The 20544-nt window shown below is 41.3% G+C and overlaps 1 protein-coding gene across 1 annotated transcript in view; it reads right to left on the bottom strand.

Annotated features, from left to right (window-relative positions):
* PIEZO2 (piezo type mechanosensitive ion channel component 2) overlaps positions 1–20544 on the bottom strand; it is a 526331-nt gene that overhangs the window by 418875 nt on the left and 86912 nt on the right. Inside the window, exon 2 of the mRNA XM_035724088.1 lies at positions 14712–14807. Coding sequence (XP_035579981.1) covers positions 14712–14807 — 96 coding nt within the window. The remainder of the gene's footprint in view (positions 1–14711; positions 14808–20544) is intronic.

Here is a 20544-nt window from a genome sequence, read left to right as displayed (position 1 = left end):
CCTTTCTCTTCCTTTCTCTATTCTTTGTGTATCTATTATAGGTATTTTGTTTGTGGTTCCCATGAGATTCATATGTAAAATCCTACATATATAGAGTATATATATATTTTTTAAAGATTTTTATTTTATTTGACAGAGAGATAGACAGCACAAGTAAGCAGAGAGGCAGGCAGAGAGGGAGAAGCAGGCTCTCTGCTGAGCAGGGAGCCTGTCGCGGGGCTTGATCCCAGGACCCCAGGATCATGACCTGAGCCGAAGGCAGCCGCTTAACCGACTGAGCCACCCAGGCGCCCCTAGAGTATATTTTAAGTTAAATTACATTTAAGGTGATGGTAGCTTAAGTTCAAACACATTCTTTCTTTTAAGATTTTATTTATTTATTTGAGAGAGAAAGAGAGAGAGAGAGAGCACAAGAGGGGGGACAGTCAGAGGGAGAAGCAGACTCCCCAGTGAGCAGGGAGCCTAATGTGGGACTTGATCCCGGGACTCCAGGATCATGACCTGAGCCAAAGGCAGTCGCCTAACCAACTGAGCCACCCAGGCACCCCTCAAACACATTCTAAAAGCACTACATTTTTACTCCCACCTCCTATGTTTTGTTTTTGATGCCATATTTTACATCTTATTATGTTGTGTATCGTTTGACTAATTATTGTATACATAGATGATTTTACCACTTTTATCTTTTAACTTTCATACTAGCTATGTAGGTGGTTGATCCACCAACTTTACTATATGTTCATCAAGAAAAAAGAGAAAGGTCCCAAATAAATAAAATTATAAATTAGAGGAGAGGTTATAACTGATACCACAGAAACACAAAGGATTATAAGACACTACTATAAAGAATTATTTACCAATAAATGGAACAAGCTGGAAGAAATGGATAAATTCATGGAAACATATAATCTTCTAAGACTGAATCAAGAAGAAATATAAAATCTGAACAGACCAAGTATCAGTAATAAATTGAATCAAAAAACTCCCAACAAACATAGGTGCAAGACCATATGGTTTCACAGGCGAGTTCTACCAAACACTTAAAGAAGTGTTAACAGCTTTCCATCTAAAACTATACCCAAAATTTCAAGAGGAAGGAATGCTCCAAACTCCTTCCTTCTGTGAGGCTAGCAATACTCTGATATCACAACCAGAAAAAGACACCACAAAAAAGGAAAATTATAGGCCAATATCCCTGATGAACATAGATGCAAAAAAAATCCTCAACAAAGTATTAGCAAACCAATTAGCAAGCCACCTTACCAAACAAACAAACAAAATAAAAATCATATGATTGTCTCAATAGAGAAAAAGCACTTTGTGAAGTTCAGCATCCACTATGATAAAAAATCTCAAAAAAGCATATATAGAGGGAACATACCCCAGAATAATAAAGTCCATATATGAAAAACCACAGCTGAGGGCGCCTGGGTGGCTCAGATGGTTAAGCGTCTGCCTTCGGCTCAGGTCATGATCCCGGGGTCCTGGGATCGAGTCCCGCATCGGGCTCCCTGCTCAGTGGGGAGTCTGTTTCTCCCTCTGCTTCTCTCTCTCTCTCCCTGTCTCTCATGAATAAATAAATAAAATCTTTAAAAAAAAAAAAAAAAGAAAAACCACAGCTGACATCATACTCAATGGTGAAAACAAGACAAAGATGTCCACTCTTGACACTTTATTCAGCAGAGTATTGGAAGTCCTAGCCACATCAATCAGACAACAAAAAGAAATGAAAGACATCCAAATTGAAAATAGTGAAACTGTCACTATTTGCAGATGACATGAGACTATATATAGAAAAAACCTAAAGACTTCACTAAAAAACTATCAGAACTAATGAATTCAATAAAGTTACAGGATTCAAAGTTAATATACAGAAATCTGTTGCATTTCTATATACTAATAATAAGCTATCAGAAAAAGAAATTTTTAAAAACAATCTCATTTACAGTTACATCAAGAAGAATAAAATATGTAGGAATGAATTTAAGCAAGGAGGTGAAAGACCTGTGCTCTGAAAACTCTAAAACACTGATGAAAGAAATTGAAAATAAATGGAAAGATATTCTATGTTCATGGATTGGAAGAACCAATATTGTTAAAATGTCCATACTACCCAAAGCAATCTACAGATTTACTGTCGTCCCTAGCAAAATGTCATTTTTTCACAAAACTATAACAATCCAAAAATTTGTATGGAACCAAAAAAGACCCCGAATAGCCAAAGCAATCTTGAGAAAGAAGAACAAAGCTGGAGGTATCATGCTCCCTGACTTCAAACTATACTACAAAGCTATGGTAATCAAAACTGTGTTGTACTGGCATAAAAACAGACACACAGATCAATATAGAAAACCCAGAAATAAACCCACACTTACACAGTCAGTTAATCTTTAAAAAGGAGGCAAGAATATACACTGGGGAAAGGACTCCTCAATAAACGGTGTTGGGAAACCTGAACAGCTCCATGCAAAAGAATGAAACTGGACTACTTTCTACACCAGACACAAAAATAAATTTGAAATGGATTAAAGCCTTAAATGTAAGACCAGAAGTATAAAACTTCTAGAAAAAACCATAGGCAGTAAAACTTCTAGAAAAAAACCATAGGCAATAAAAAAAACTCTTGGACATCAGATTTAACAATAGTTTTTTGTATCTTCCTCCTCAGGCAAGGCCAACAAAAGCTAAACTAAAGAAACGGGACTACCATAAAACTAAAAAGCTTCTGCATAGCAAAGGAAACCATCAACCAAACAAAAAAGGCAACCTACTGAATGGGAGAAGATATTTTCAAATGATATAATCAATAAGGGCTAATATCCAAAATATATAAGGGACTAATACAACACTATATCAAAAAATCAAACAACCCAATTTAGAAATGGGCAGAGGATCTGAATAGACATTTCTCCAAAGAGGACCTACAGATGGCCAACAGACACATGCAAAGAGGCTCAGTATCCTTAATCATCAGGGAAAAGCAAATCAAAACCACAACGAGATATCATTTTTGGTGTGTACATGGAGAAAAGGAAACCCTCTTGCACAGCTGGTGGGAATGAAAATTGATACAGTCACTGTGTAAAACAGTACAGAGGTTCCTCAAAAAATTAAAAATAGATCTACCATATGATCCAGCAATTCCACTCCTAAGTATTTATCCAAAGCAAATGAAAACACTAATTCAAAAAGATAAATGCACCCTATGGTCACTGCAGCATTACTTAGTCAAGATATGGAAGTAAACTAAGCATCCATTGATAGATGAATGGATTAAGAAAAAAATACACACACACACACACACACACACACACACACAGTATATACAAATAGTGGAATATTACTCAGCCATAAAAAAGCATGAAATCTTGCCATTTGTGACAACATGGATGGACCTAGAAGATACTGTGCTAAGTAAAATATGTCAGATGGAGAAAAACGAATACTGTATGATTTCACTTATATATGGAATCTAAAATACAAACGAGAGGCAGACTTATAGAAACAGAGAACAATCTGGTGGTTGTTGGAGGAAGGTAGGGGATAGATGAAATTGGGGAATTAGGATGGAAAAACACAAACTTCCAGTTATCAGGTAAATAAGTCATAGGAATGCAATGTACAGCATGCGGAATACAGTTAATAATATTATAACAACCTTGTATGGTGACAGTTGGTGGTCAGATGTATGGAGGTGATCACTTCATAAAGTATGTAAATGCTGAATCACTATGTTGTACACCTGAAACTAATATAACAATGTATGTTGACTACAATAAAAACTGTAGGAAAGGAGCTATGATTTCTAGAGCTCTTTATCCATCGATGCAGCACATATTACACAACTAGGTTCCCATGAACACAACATCCCCACACATAGATCTCTTAATATTGTGTCTAGGGCCAGTGCCAAGGACTCTGAGAATGTAAGAAACTTGCCCAAGACCATGAAATTAATAAATGGCAGAGTTGGATTCATATCCTAGGGACAGAGAGCCTGTACTATTTACCTTAGTATATCCAATTGCCCCCAATACAAGGCCTGACAGGGTAGGCACCCGTAAATGTTTGTCAAATGAATAAACAAAAGAACAGTAATTTGAAGATGAGGTCAACAAACTGATATCAAGTCAGGTGAACTGCCTCACTGTAATGATAGGATAGCATTTGAACAACAGCTGAAGCCATATTATAGGTTTGGCATATCATAGCCAAATAAAGCAAAAAGTGTGGGACTCCTGAAAACCTATCCCTAGTCATAAGATAACATGAACCAATGTTTTCTGAGCTGAGAATTACATGTATATTCCCTGAAAGTCCCTCTGTCTGACTGAGCAGTGTTTGCCAAATTCAAAACAATAGAATATTACATCTGTACCATCCCCCAAAAAGGACCTATAATTAATTCACTCAAAAATCCAAGAAACAAGCTTCTCATTATATTTGTTAGCACTCCTTTTGGTGGTGAGTTGATATTCATAGTAAAACACCTAATAATTTACTCAAATATTTTCTTGCTTTTTACTTTATTATGACATAACAAAATATAGTAATAATAAGTCTAATGGTATAAAGACTAACAGTGTTTTTAACAAAAACCAGATGCAAGCAGTTTTAAATATCTGCTACTATTTCCTCTCTGACGTCTAAACATGTTTCAACAAGTTAGCAGACCTCTTTGCCTCTTCATGTAGACAAACTGAATATCATTCTTCTTTTCTTGGGGTGCTGTTAGTGATTCTAGTATAGTCCATCCTGGGTGAGAACCTCAGAATAAGGTCCTTTTGATGACTATTTTACACACACATACACTGACTTCTTATGGTTAGTACAGTACAATTTCCTCCTAAACTAAGACCCTTGTTCAGAGTTGGATAGAAGAAAATATCTTTTTTCTCCCCTGTCATCTGAGAATAACTTAGGCCATTATTTACAAAAGTTAACTCGGCCTGCTAAAAACTTCACTTGCTCACCATTGTCACTAAAGCACAATGAAGCCTCTCCTTTACTACCCTCCCTAATTCTATCCCCCTGCCAAATGTTGAAAGAGATCCCAACGACCAGAAAAAAATATGTTCTTAGTAACTTGTGTGTGTAAATGCAAGCAATTATACCAGGGAAATTGGTACCTTGCTCAAAATAACAATGCAAAGTTTATTAGGAAAAAAAAAAGATCTTTCAGAGACTCACTCCTTTCATCACAGGGAAGAAAAAGGTCTCCTCCACAAAACCACATATTGAAAAATATTTGAGGGCAAAGCCGGAAATTGTTGGCAGTGTGCTGTTCTGTTATTCCTCTGGCAATCTGACTGGCCTGGGCACAGAACTGGGCCCACTACCTGTGCCCCACCTACACCGGGAGGAGCCAGCCATTGTAACTGAAGAGACAAAACTTAAGAAAGATCCACACAGGCACCCAAAGTCCTTCCCTTCCCCCCACCACTGGGAGTTTTGTTCTTATCTCTCACAGGGTTGCCCAATCTTGGCCTAACATTTGGAAAGAAGGCTCTCAGAAAGAGAGACAAGAAGACAACATTGTCATTAGAAAATAATTACACACCTTAGACAACAATTATCTCCATTTGCCTTAGTGTGTGTGTGTGTGTGTGCGTGTGTGTGTGTGTGTGTGTGCGATGTAAATATTTCACATGTGAACTGATGAGATGATGATGCTTCTAAGCTATTCTTCCTGTAGGTCAATGGTTAATATTGCCCAGGGAGTGCTGTTGTCTTGTAATTTGGAGAATTTCTATTCAAGTAGCCCCCAATAAGTAAGTGACTGTACTAGTTGAACAGTACTAGTAAGATAAGACCCTTTTATCTGCCAGCCTGGAAGAGAACACATGACCAAAGATAACTTGCTAGCAGGACCAAGCAAGCAGACAGAAGAAATTTCTAGCAAATAACAAATTTCACACTGTAGCTAGATGTACGCCTCTAATATTAGAACTATTATTTATCAAGAGTATATGAAAAGATGTAAAACTTCCTGTTGGAACCAACTGAAAAACGCTCTGGACCCTGAACATTTACAGAGTCAAAACCTAAGGATTTACGGTCAGGTACATGAAAGGAAGCCAGTCTATCCCAGCTTTATGGGAAAGGACTCCTGTGGACACATGGAAAGACTCGGTGAAGTGGGATGGCAAAGGAGAACAGGAATCTAGACTGGCCAAAATGTGACTAAGTCTCACTAACGTAGCTTTACCACCAATGCCTTAATAAAGAGGAGACAGTCATACCAGTACCTTAGTATGTGGTATTCCTAGTTTGTCAAGTGGATTTATAATCCAGTTCACAATAAATGTGGTTTTTTTTCACTCCAGAATGGAGGTTCTGCCCTTTCAATAAATCGTTTTTCTATCTTCTAATTAAATGAGTTAATATATAAGGAGTAATTAGAACAGTACCTGCGACATAAAAGTTGGCTACTTTTATTATTACCAACATCTTCAGTTCAGGCACATCTCCAGATATTACATCTGATGCTCTGGTCTGGGTCAAGCAGGCACTGCCTAACTATCATAGTCAAGATTCCAGAGCAAATCTAGTTAATCACTGCTTCCTTCGGGATTCTGCCTTCTCGTCTGGGTATCTCATTTCATAATGACATCCTAGAGGTAATGTATCCTTACATCTACATATACCCATTATGGAAAGATGCTCCATGTGTATTTGTCATTTGTGGGTGTATCAACAATGGTATTCTCATTCAAAGAAACTTTAAACCTCATTTATAATGAGTGACCTTCAGATACTTTGTCTATACTAAATACTCTGGGTTTTATCTTTTTTTTTCCCCTAAAATTGACATAATTTCATTATCAGTTTTTTTTCCCATTGAACTTGACACCCAATGTTGTGCATATCAGACCCACCTTAAAAGGACAATGGCTTGTAACCATTGAGCCTACTCAAGGCAAACTCTTTAAGCAACTACAAGTAATGTGAGATCAGTTTAGAGAAATGACAGCATCACTGAATAAGTATATGGCTTCCAAAGATGACCTCTCTTTGCAAGAGGTTTCTCGTTCGATGAGATATATAATATCCCTGTGTTTGGGAGGCTACTCCAGTGAAGAACCCAGTTTTCTTCTCCTTTTTTATCCTCCACAAATGCAAACACAGTGTTGTGTGAAGTGTAGTCTTTCAATTAATAGTTACTGAAGGAAATAACCAGTCACACTTAATAAGATGTATTTTCTATATAACATAACATGTATGTCACCAATGCAAATTAAAATATCTCCTTTAAATATACTCAAACTATTTCTCCAGACCATTGTACCCTGGGCCTGGTAATCTATCAGCCATCAAGTATTCATTAAGTGACTAGGTTTCCCTTGTCCCTCGCAAATCTCCAGAGGACCTTGTTCTGTCCTGGGTATGAGTCAGAACAACACAGTAGCTAAGAGTGCACAGCCACCCACATGGCACCTGTGTGTCCTGGGGCTTGTTCTCAACCCACCTGGAATTCAGTTTCTGACTGTGAGGATTTTTGATAACAGTTTTTAATAACAGTAGCAGCTCCCTCAAAAGGTCACTGCGAGAATTAAACTAGTTCATGCATCCAAATAATAATATGTACTTAGTAGGTAGAACTATTTGCTCTCTATTTTTTTTAATATTTTATTTATTTGACAGAGAGAGACACAGCGAGAAGAGGGAACACAAGCAGGGGGAGTGGGAGAGGGAGAAGCAGGCTCCCCACTGAGCAGGGAGCCCGATGTGGGGCTCTATCCCAGGACCCTGAGATCATGACCTGAGCCAAAGGCAGATGCTTAAAGACTGAGCCACCCAGGCGCCCCTATTGGCTCTCTATTAACAGGTTACTTGACTTAAATATTATTTAGCAAGAAACCCTGGAAATCACATAATTCTTAGCTGAATATTTAGAGAGCACTAGGAAAAGTCCTGAGATAAATATTGGCAATGGTCATACACATGAGACTGAGATGTCTAAATCTTGCTCACTCTGATGTTCAAAGTAATGATGTTGTTCTTCAAAATAATACTATTATTAGCCAATATATACTGAGCATGTAGCATGGTCTTCTTCCATATCTCGTATGTTTTATTACTTATATTCCATCCAAACAAAATACAACTCTTCCACCATATTGGCTGATGTGGTGTACTCCATATGCCATAAGGTATGGGGAACCCGTGTCTGGCTAAAGTACTTAACAGCTCCTCAACTTCGAATATTTGGGCCACCTGCAGCTAATTATATATTAGTTCATCTTTAATGGAGTGCAGTCTCAATCTGAATGCAAAGCACACTATTAAGTAAACAGAAAAAGATTTATTTCCCTTCCCACAATATTATATGCTTAAAGAAAATGCTTATAATTTTAAGTAAAAGCATAAAACATCTTGATTTATTAAATTTCTCATGATCATCTGATCCCACTTAAATCTAAAATAGCAAAGTCCCAAGGCCCATTCTACCCTAAGCTTCTGTCTCCAAAGGACAGTTATATGAAATAAACTGTTGTTCTGTGATGTTTGCTATTATGGATATTAAAGTAAGCATAGCTGTGTTTATAAATGCTTCTAAAATGTGAGGCTCTGAGAATAAATTCATCCATTTACTCATTCATTCATCCCATAAATATTTACTGAGACTGCCTACCATACACCAGGCATTGTTTCTGTATCCCTGAAATACAGTAGTAAACAAAAGAGCAAAATCTTTCCCATCTTGAAGTTTACATATTAGAAGAGAAAGAGACTCTCTATATAAATGTATTAAAATGGGACTCTGGGGTACACCTGGGTGGCTCAGTCATTAAGCGTCTGCCTTTGGCTCAGGTCATGATCCCGGGGTCCTGAGATCGAGCCCCGCATCAGGCTCCCTTTTCCGCAGAAATGTTAAAGAAACATTTAAAGAAAGTGAAAGAAATGTTTCTGCTTCTCCCTCTCCCACTCCCCCTGCTTGTGTTCCCTCTCTCACTGTGTCTCTCTCTGTCAAATAAATAAATAAAATCTTAAAAAATAATAATAATAATAAATAAATAAAAATAAAATGGGACTCCGGCTCAGTTTCAGGTGCAACCCTAAAAAGCTGAGGCACCAAGCCTCCCTCACTTTTCAGTGAACACCATGACAAAGGACGTTTGTTTTCAAACTGTGGTTCCCTGCCCCATGGAGGATATGAAAGAGAATATTGAAGAAGCCGAGAGAATTAGATATTGTACAAAGATTTCCAAGCCTGGTGAGAGTGGCTTCCAAGACACACCCATGAGCTCAGGGGACATGCTGCCCCGAAATCTGACTTGCCCCGGAAATTCAAAAGGCAAGAAGAGAGGTGAGGGTCTGTTGAGGGAACTAATTGCACACTGACCCGGGGCAGATCAAACGTGCGTGCTCTCCATGGGCTGAGTGTGCACACCTGTGTGTATGTGCACATGCACGTGTGTGTGTGTGCGTGTGTGCGTGTTTGGGGGGGCTGTACCCCTTCAGCCACTAATTCACAGGAAGAAATTCCACTGTGCGCTGTTACAGACAAGGCCTTCCGAGGGCTGGGGGATGGGTGCCTCAGTCCTCAGAGGGGATTCCAAATTTCCACCTCAGCTTCCTGCAGACAGGAGCTTAGAAGAGATTCTGACAGGGGGAAGCGCCTCCAGGGGACAGAATGAAGGGAAAGACGATCCCCTCCACCACCCCCCCTCACATTTGAAAAGCTACAGGTAGTTTACTGACAATGAACATGAAACGGTCTCATTTGACGCATTTGACTAACAGGAAGAGTGCTAGTCATGGCCTGTCTGCACAGATCAGTTCCCTGACGGCCACCTGTGGTTCTAGTTTCTGAGTCCTGCTCGTGACTTCCCTTCTTCCCGCCATTCCTCCCTGCTCTGCTGAGACCTAGGTCCCCCAACCTTCCTTTTGATTTCCTGGCTCTTCCACCATCTCTGGTAACCCACCCCCTCCATCACGTTTCCTCTTAAAGTACCTAGAGTGGCTTGTGGTTTCTGGTTGGGCCCTGACTGATACAATCCTACTAAGGTAATTACACATTTTTTTATTATTATGTTATGTAAATCACTATACATTACATCATTAGTTTTTGATGTAGTGTTCCATGATTTGAAGATCTTTAACAGAAAAAAAATGAGAATTCCAAAATCCTAGATTTATAAAAGACCCACAAAATGATGTAGCCGAAGCCAATCCCACCACCATATTACTATAATCTAATTATGTGATCTTCTAATGACTATAATCCTCCAGCTTCTGTTAATTCTTTCTTTGTTGCTCTGGGTTGGATACCATGGCTTGTGTACCCTTGTGCAGCTGGGCGGACCTCAGGTCTATCCACGAAAGAACTACCTAAAACCTCCCAGGGAGACAGGGAGTCCCTGGTGCATCAATGACTCTGAAGAGACAGCAGGCACGTTGTGGAAAGGCCTCCACCACTGGTTGTCGGAACATGTTCAGTGACTCCTAGAAGCTCCTCTGACTCTAGCCTCAGTGGTTCACATGAGGCCCACAGATAAGCTGCCAAGCCACCATCCTTACTCCGATTCCTTTTCTTTTTAACTTGATACCATCTCAGCATATGACTGTTAACTGCCCCTGATCTTCCCTGCTATAGGACGCAGTCATTTCCAGCCTTACAGCAAATCTTCGCTAAGGCACAGGCCAGGGGAGCATCTCCCTAACACTCCAATGTTCTGGGTGCTGCGGAGTGCACTGAGATCAAAATAAGTAGACATCCTTGTCTTTTTTTTTAATGTTCAGTTAGTCACTGTACAGTACATCATTAGTTTTTGATGTAGTGTTCAATGATTCATTAGTTAAGTATAACACCCAAGTGCTCATCACAGCACGTGTCCTCCTCAATACCCATCACCCTGTTACCTCCTCCCCCCACCTCCTCCCTTCTGAAACCCCCAGTTTGTTTCCTGGGGTCCATCGCCTCTCATGTTTCATCTCCCTCTCTGATTTCTCCCCCTTTGGATTTCCCTCCCTTCCCCTATGGTCCTCTGTGCTGTTGCTTATATTCCACATATGAGTGAAGCCATATGATAATTGTCTTTCTCTGACTATTTCACTCAGCATAATACCCTTCAGTTCCATCCATATCAATGCAAATGGTGGATGTTCATCCTTTCTGATGGCTGAGTAATAGTCCATTGTATATATGGACTGCATCTTCTTTATCCATTCATCTGTTGAAGGGTATTTGGGCTCTTTCCACAGTTTAGCTACTGTAGACATTGCTGCTATGAACATTGTGCTGCATGTGGCCCTTCTTTTCACTACATCTGTTATCTTTGGGGTAAATACCTAGTAATGCAATTGCTGGGTCATAGGGTGGCTCTCTTTTTAACGTCTTGAGGAACCTCCACACTGTTCTCCAGAGTGGCTGCACCAGCTTGCATTCCCACCAACAGTGCAAGAGGGTTCCCCTTTCTCTCCACATCCTCGCCAACATTTGTTGTTTCCTGTTTTGATAATTTTTGCCATTCTAACTGGTATAAGGTGGTATCTCATTGTGATTTTGATTTGTATTCCCCTGATGGCTAGTGATGTTGAACATTTTTTCATGTGTCTGTTGGCCATTTGGATGTCTTCTTTGGAGAAGTGTCTGTTCATTCTGCCCAATTTTTGACTGGGTTATTAGTATTTTGAGTGTTGAGTCTGAGAAGCTCTTTATAGATCTTGGATATCAGCCCTTTACCTGATTAACAGAAGCTGGAGGATTATAGTCATTAGAAGATCACATAATTAGATTATAGTAATATGGTGATGGGATTGGCTTCGGCTACATCATTTTGTGGGTCTTTTATAAATCTAGGATTTTGGAATTCTCATTTTTTTTCTGTTAAAGATCTTCAAATCATGGAACACTACATCAAAAACATTACAGGTAATGTCATTTGCAACATCCTTGTCTTAAACAGCAACAGTGGAGAGAGTGGGATTTACATTCAGAACTATCCCAGGAATGGGGTGCCTGAATGGCTCAGTCAGTTAAGTGACTGCCTTCGGCTCGTGTAATGATCCCAGGGTCCTGGGATCGAGCCCCACATTGGGCTCCCTGCTCAGTGGGAATCCTGTTTCTCCCTCTGCCTGCCGCTCCCCCTGCTTATGCTCTCTCTTTCACTCTCTCTGACAAATAAATAAATAGAATTTAAAAAAACAAAGAACTATCCCAGGAACGAAGCCACAGGAACACTCTCTGAGTTACGACTGGGAAATTCTCCACATGCTAGGCCCTCTATGGATACACTTAGAAGAAAATAATCCCACAAGAAAAAAAATAAATCCAACAGACCAAATGCAGGGCAGAAGGGCATAGAGTAACTTTTACACGTCTGCACCACACTTCCAGCCCAGGGGTGTCTACGTCATTTCATGGTCCTGACAATGTGCACAAACACCGTTGGCTCCAGGGGCAGTCCGAATTCACTTGTGGTTTCAGGCAGGCTGTCTGCGAGCAGGTGGTGTGGAGGTTGCTGACAGTTCTTTCAGTCTGACAATGTACTTTCTTACTGAATCAGGAGAAATGTGTGTGAACATGAACAAGGTCTGAGTATGTGTGAGCCTGAGTCTTCCAGAAAAGCCAACACCACGTTCACTCTTCCAGACCCATGGTTGCTTGTGTCCATGCCACGTCGCCTTCGATGTCCTGGACCGTGCACAGCCAGAAGTGCCCAGCATGGGATATCTCAAAACACAGGTTTTAGAAATGCCTGGACTGTGAGCCCTACATGTTCAGAAAAATAAGGTGTGGAACATCCTCTCCTAGAGACCCTCTGTGTTTCCATAAACAAGCAAATAAATAAATAAATGAGGTTCTGTTGACTATCAGTCACGCTGCTTGGCACTGAAATGCAGGAAATAGGAAAGTAATCACAACACTGCTTCCATAATACTAACTGGAAAGATGCCTGTGGGTTTCCCTTTCGGGCCCTGTGCTTCCCTCTCCAGCACTAGGAGCAGCACCAGCAGACACGTGTGGGTGCTCATTGTGCTTTGTTTGTGCATCGACCTGGTCACATTTTGTTAACTCAGGATATTTCTTTACATAGAGAAGAGCGGCTGTTTGCTTTTGATTTTATGTTTCACCTCTGAGCTTCCTGACACCGGTCCCTGGTGCACCCGGGTATACACAATGGGCTGATTGTCCCACACTTTGGACACAGTTGCACACCAACTCCTACAGGGACTGAGGCAGCCCGACGGAAAGCAGGGCTGGTTAGCCAAGAAGAACACAAAGCCAGGTGCTGTCCCCTATGTCTGAAGGGCAAAATCCCATTACCCAATTTCCACATAAAATAATAAGCAGACACCCTGATATAAAAGGAAGAGATAATGTAATTGAATCTATACACTCATTTTTAAAGCACTTTCTCCTGAATGTGTATATTTTATGATCCAAGCCATGAAATACAGCTTGCCTGTATGTTATAATCTCGGCTCTGAGGCCCAAAACGAGTCTGTTTCAATGTTTTTGTTAATGTTGAACTGTCCGAATGAGGCTAGACTGGGTGTGGTCGCATGAACAGGCATTTTGAAGTTTGAGGAGGATTTGTACACATTCACTTTCCTCCAGCTCTTCTTTCTGTGTTAAGGATTTCAGTGACTTAGAAGAGCTATCACTTAAGTTCTTGCTCAGGCAGGGAAGTCATCATAGCATCTGCAGTCCTAACTATTCAGATGAGGAAACATAATACACATTCTAAATGCAATAGCTAAGGGGGAGAATGGGAAAAGCAGAGCCATGATGTGTTCTGAGTACACAAGTCTTCACTTCTTTTCCTGAATAGTCACCACCAGGAGTTGAGGACAACAACCAATGGCCTTTCCCATGCCACTCCGTTGGTGGGGTCAAACACAACTTCCTTTTTTTTTTCCCAGCTTAATATAAAGACGTCACACTCACTTAAGACACTGGGCACAGTCCTTGTTGCTGATGGTATTGTTTGGAAAGCTAAGCTATTAAATTGATTTGGTGTGGTTTAATGTTTATCCTTGTGGAAAAACTTCAAATATATAAATTTACAAGCCAGACCATGCTTCCTAATTAGAGCCTTAGAAGAAACAGTCACATTCTTTTCTATGCCTGCAGATTCTTGCAGAGCAATGGGAGATGGATCTACAATTTTGCAGTGACATGCTTGAGACACTGTCCCTCAGACTCACATTACTCTCTTTCAGTACTCGATTGAGGCATATGTAAGAGATCTCAGCTGGTGTATAAACAAGTCATGACTGGGACCCGGTCTTACCCAGTTCTCCTGCTACGTGGCTTGGAAATGTAAGATGATGCTCTTCCTCCTTCCCATGTCCTGCCACATTCTCCCCAGCAACCCAATATGCAAAGCATGTGCCAATGTTGCTCCACCCTCTGCCTTATTTTGTTGAAAATACATTGAGTTCGTCTTAACTAGCCAAAATGTTCCAGATACACGCAAGCCTACCAATAGAGACCTACTCAGGAACTTGTATGGGAGGATAGCTGTGTAAGTGACAAAAATGTGTCACCAACAAGCTCCACACCACTCAACTTGCAGCTGCCCAAATGCCTGATGCCTGCTCCTAGCTGGACCAGCGTGACGCACAGACAGCAGCTCTTCCATCAGACAAAGACAAACCAAACAGCCACCCAAACTCATTCAGAGCGTGCTAGGGACCAGCGAACATCAACAGCCCAGCCAAACTCATTCAGAGCGTGCTAGGGAGCGAACATCTCTTACCTTGCATCGTTGCTTTTGTTGGTTCTGAGAACAAAGGGATGAGCAAGAGGTAGATGAGGTAGACAAAGGAGAGCCCATTGTACCGGAACGCACATGCTGCAGTTGGGAAGAGAGAAGAGAGGGAGAATGTCATTAATAATGGCAGGCTGCTGGGACCAGGGTGCATAGGCCTGTGTGGGTTACTGTGTCAGGAACCGGTGGATCAAATGGTGACCTAAGTAGATATGTCAGTTAGGAAGAAAAGACTGAGCATTTATTCTGTGTTTATCACTATGTTGAGCACCATGAGAAACGCAGAATTAAAATGCATGGTGCCTGCTCTTAAAATCTAACCGAGAAGGCAATACCCATATAACACCTGAATGAAGTCAGTCCATAAATAAGTCATAAATTAAGCTGGAGAAATTAAAATTGTTACAGAAATATAGAGGGCAATGGGATTGGCGAGGGTTTGGGATCAGGTAAGGCTGGCCATGGAAGAGAGGAGACAGAAGAGAAAGAAAATTGAAGCAGATTTGCTCAATGCTCCATGGCAGGGCTTTACACAAATTATCTCATTTAATCATCATTTTATAAGTAAGAATGCTCAGGCTCAGAAACACTCAATCATTCACCTGAATCTCCCAACTAGGGTTTTACCAAGTTAGGATTCACCTCAGGTCGGCCAGGCTCCCGACCCCATTCTCCTTCTTCTGCATCACTTATCTTAGAGCTAGAACTCCAGAGACTTGCTCCAAGGGCGTGCCTTCCCTCTCCACGTTCCCATTTCCCCATCTGTGAAGCAGACCTGATAACTGTCTCTAACACATAGACTCATTATGAGGATTAAATAGAATGATATATAATAATACCTATGGCTCAGCAATTATACACAGGAAGCCCTCAAAAACATGAGCATTTATCATAAGCGTCCTCATTATTATCCAGGGAGAAGAAAGTGTGCAGTGTTCCATGCAGAAAGAAAATGAGCACATAATAGCAATAAAAAATAAATTTATTGGATGACTAAAGAAAAACTAAAGATGAGAAGGATTGAGTATGAGTCTGCAGGATGAGGAAATCTGTTTAATGATGACACAGGTGGAAAAATGTTGGTAGGAGAGAAAATGGAGGGCGAGAGACATGGTACCCAGACAGGGAGACCAGATCAAGAAGTGCTGGACTTGAGAAAGGATTTGAACAGGAGCATTGCATAGGCCAGCCCCCAGCCCTTGCTTCGGATAGTTTACTCTAGAAGCCAGCAATCAGAGACACAGTAGAGCAAAGTGAGGCGTGGTGTCTTAGGGAAGGAGGGAAGCCACAAACAGTGCTTTTTCATTCCAAAGGAATCGTGCACATATTTGTGGCTTTTCTACCTTCATGGACATTCCTAACCTCCTTTATGAAAGACCCAAGGTGGAAAGAAACTTTCACACTATTGATGGGGCTGACAGGAAAATATATAAATAAGACAATGTAAAAGAATAAAAACATATGTTGGAACTGTCTTTCTAGATTTTTTTTTACTTCTGCTTCTTATTTCTCAACCATAGTGGAAGCTCCTTCAAAATAATTCAAAGATATTTGGGGATTCATTCAGTCGACAAATATTTTCTGAGCATGTGCTATGTGCTGGGACCCACAAAGATCCTTTTCTACCTCAGGAAACTTACATTTTGGTGGGGGGATGTATGACAAACAACAAACATAATGAAAGGTCAATCACAAGGAACGCTGGAAGATAAGCACTATGTGAACAGGAAGTCAGCAGGGAACGGGGGAGCAGGGGGCACTGGGCGGGGAGGACTGACTGCAGCATTCAGTAGGAGCACTGAAGGTAGACCACTGTCAAGGAGAAAGTGAGATGTGGGTCAACAGGTGAGGTAGGTGAGCCACTTGACAGAGCCTCTGTGGAAGACGGTGCCAGGCGGGCACTTGGAGAAGAAGGCCTGACCTGTGTGACCTGCCCCAGACAACCCCACGGGGAGGCGGGGATGCCAGCAGAGTCCTGGACAGGGCCAGATCCCGTGGACTTGCGAGAGATCTGAAGGCACTGGCTGTCACTTTGAGGTGTCAGCTGAGTGCCGGCTGTCACCCTCGGTCAAAGGCTGCAAGCCGGGCTCCCACCCCCACCTGCAGCTCCATGCCCCACCAATACATTCCCTGCGTTCTGCACCACTGCCCAACTGAGCAGCCAGCATCTTCTATATGCTATGTGGCTTCCTAACTCTAGATCATGCCAACACCACTCTCTCCAACTGCAACACCTTCCCATCCTTCCTCCATCAGGCATACTGCTACATGGCTTACAAGTTTCCTTTTCTGGGTCATGGCATGGATCATGTCCACAACCTCCCCAAACAGATACATTTCACTCCCCGGTGCCTTTTCCAGAGCACTTGTCATTCAGTGTCACAGGCCTCTGTTTCGATGCCTGTGACCATCTCTGCTATCGCCACGGCCCAGGGCAGGAGGTGCTCATGCCCACGTCAGGAAGGAACAGTGAATAAATGAATGAAATGGAATGAAAAAGACGTGAGGGCATCTGGAAAGGAAATCAGGGTATTAAGGTGCACAGCATGCCTGGTCACATAAAAACATCACAGCTGACATTTCAACAAAAATAAACAAACATAAACATCTAATCAACTGGAATGTTTCTTTCTTTTTAGCCTTCGAATGTTTTGTCAACCTTAAAATTAGGATGGTGCAGCAAAGTCACCTAATTCTGAGTATTTCTGGGTAAAAACTAAAATAGAACCCACTTATATGATCGTAGCACTTTAAAGAGCATTCTCAGAGACCCATCTGCTGTTAATTTATCTCAGTAATAGCTTACAATGTGCTTGCTCTGTGTCAAGCCCTGATGGGTACACTTCATGTACATTAACTCATACTATTACTATCCTCCTTTTACAGAGACTGTTATTACTCTCTTTCTACACAAGAAAAAGCAGGAAGCGCAGTTAAGGAACCAGGCCGTGGTTTGAGCCTGGGAATCCAGTTCCCGAGGCTGCACTATCATTAGGAAGCGTCATGGCCCCAGCCTGACAACATGTCCTCACCCGTCCATCCTGTCCCTAGTTAACCCTCAGGGGTTCAGTGAGCAGGAGCCTGCCCTCCACAGGATGGCAAACGTTCTTGTATATATCTTGCTGTTTCAGTTTTATAACCTCATTCTGTAAAGTTTCATATTATGCATGGTGGAAACGTGTTTACTGAGGAAATTCTCAAAGATTAACTTTGGAGGGGGGAGAATGGAGTCTGCTCTGGGTTTCCCATATCACAGCCTTCAGTTGTCATTATTTATAGCAAAGTCCAAAGAGCTTACGGAGAGGACAGGGACAACCCAGGGTGATAGGCAGCCTCCAAATGGTCCCCAGTAATTGCCACCTCCTGATTGTCACGCCAGGATGTCATCCCCTGCTCTTGAATAGGGGTTTGAACTAACGGCTCACTTCCAGCGAATAGAAACTGTAAAAGTATCGCGATCCCTCGTGGTGGCTTCTATCCCGGGTGCCCATCTGCCTCTCCCCTTGCTCACTGTGAGGGAAGCCAGCTGCCGGGTTGTGAGTTATCCCAGGGAGAGGCATAGGGCAAGAGCTGAAGTCTCTAGCCAGTAGCCAGCCCTCACCAGCCAACAGCCACATGAGTTCGCTTGGAAGCAGCTCCTCCGGAGGCTGTGTCCTCACCACCCCTTTGGCTACAGCCCTGTGAGACAGCCTGTGTCGGAGGTGCCCACCCGAGCCACACCTGGCTTCCTGACTCCCAGAAACTCAGTGTGTTGCTTTAAGCTGCTAAATACTTAGGTAATTTGTATGCAGCAATAGATACACAAACTTAAAAAAAAAAAATCAAGCCACTTGTAAAAATCCAACTTCATTTATTTTGTCTGAATTTATCCCATTTGACTGATGACAGTAGCCCAACTGCTTAATTCCCTGCTTTACTTTTTATGTGTAAAGTTGCTACTCAGGAGCTCCCCCAAGCTTATGGGGACTTTGAATGACATTTCTAAGTGAGTTATCCTCATCAAGGGCAAAACATGCCTTTGAACTTGTCAATAAAACACATTCAAGCTAGAAAAGCCTTAGAAGGCAAATAGGAACAGCTCCTTTGTCAAACATGCTGTCGCCTTTGTTCAGGAGCACATTCATTACTCTTCATAAGGAGCTTTCTCGTATTCTGGCTGCACAGCGTTCCCAGATACCCCCCACCTCTCATGGACTGTCAGGTCACCTGGACCTCCGCCCTCTGCCTCAAACATTTAACTGCTGATAGTACAATTTTTTGAATTGCAGACCAAGGTGTTCAAAGGAGAAAGACTCTGATTTTGTGAAGAATGCACGGGAGTTTCCACTATCCTACCTGGTTTTAACCACCCAGAATTATGTGGAAACCTCCCCAAAGGGATGACAACAGTTGACAGGAATTTCCCAAACCAAAGACCTTGCCAGGCCTAGAGAGCTCACAATTACAAACTGTGAGTCAACAAGTTATCAAGTGGAGTGCTTCACAAACATTAATAGCATTATTTGAAATGTAAACAATTGAACTCTCCACATTAACAAGCTTCATTTTCTAAAGATGAAAGCTGGTAAGCAGTTTTGGCAAAACTCTCTAAGAAGGAAATGATTTGACTTTGACAACTTAGTTTATCACAATAGAAAGGGGAAAAATGTCTTGCAAGTATGAAGTTGTTAAGATGGCCATGTAATATTTATAAAAATACTTGGTTATAGTTTGTGTACAGATCTTTCTCGACTTACAATGCGGTTATGTCCCAGTAAAACCAAAGTACGTTGAAAATATCATAAATTGAAAATGCATTGAATACACCTAACCTATTGAATATCACAGCTCAGCCAAGCCTACCTTAAACGTGTGCAGGATGCTACAGTTGAGCAGATCATCTGACACAAAGCGGGTTGTATAACCACGTGTTGAATAGTTCATGTAACTGACCGACTTCCTTACTGAAAGTGACAAACACAGGCTGTATGGATACAGAATGGTAAGAATGTAAGTGTTGGCTACTGACCCTCCTGCCCGCAGGATGGACTGGGAGCAGCTGCTGCCCCCCAGAATCATGGGAGAACACTGCACTGCAGGTCGCTAGCCCAGGAAAAGATCCAAATTCAAAATTCAAAATAAAAGGTTCCTATTGAATGCATATTGCTTTCACTACCCTCTAAAAATTGTTAAGTCGAATCATTGTAAAGTCAGGACCGTCTGTATAATAATTTCCCCCATCATTACAATATGACCATGGAGAAGTTTATGCACATTGTAATTTGCCCTTCCATAATATTTGAAGGCAATAATTTTAGATTATGTTATTAAAGGTACGTGCTCTCGGAGCTGAATTTTTAGCCAGATGTGATCTCCTACTTCCTTCATACCTTTTAGCAAGGAGAAACAACATCTCACTATTAATGGCCTGGGAGACAATGCTTTAAATGTTTAGAATCTCCATTTCAACTAAGTACATTCTAAATGCTCTTTATTGCTTCCAGGAGCTTTGTTTATTTTAACAGTTGCCGGAGCAGTAGATACACATTACTCAGAATAAGCAACTTCAATACCAAGTGACAAAATAGTTCTGTCAATTCAGTGATTCCAGGAATTTTTTTTCATTCGTACTTTTAATATTTTTCCTTCTCGACTCTGAAGCAATCAATTTCTTTTAAAAAGATATCCTCTCAAAATTCTGGTTATTTTATTTAAAAAAAAATGACAAGAGAATTTGCAAGTATTTACAATGGAGCAGGAAAAAAAATTAAACAATGGTAGATTTTTCCTAAGAAAACTAGCAAAGAAATGAGAGACAGGAAAAAGGCTGTTATGTCACCTG

This window comes from Zalophus californianus, chromosome 14, assembly GCF_009762305.2.
Source record: "Zalophus californianus isolate mZalCal1 chromosome 14, mZalCal1.pri.v2, whole genome shotgun sequence".
Classification (NCBI taxonomy): Eukaryota; Metazoa; Chordata; class Mammalia; order Carnivora; family Otariidae; genus Zalophus; species Zalophus californianus.
The sequence above is the reverse complement of the archived record's forward strand: the minus strand, read 5'-3'. Positions and strand labels throughout refer to the sequence as shown.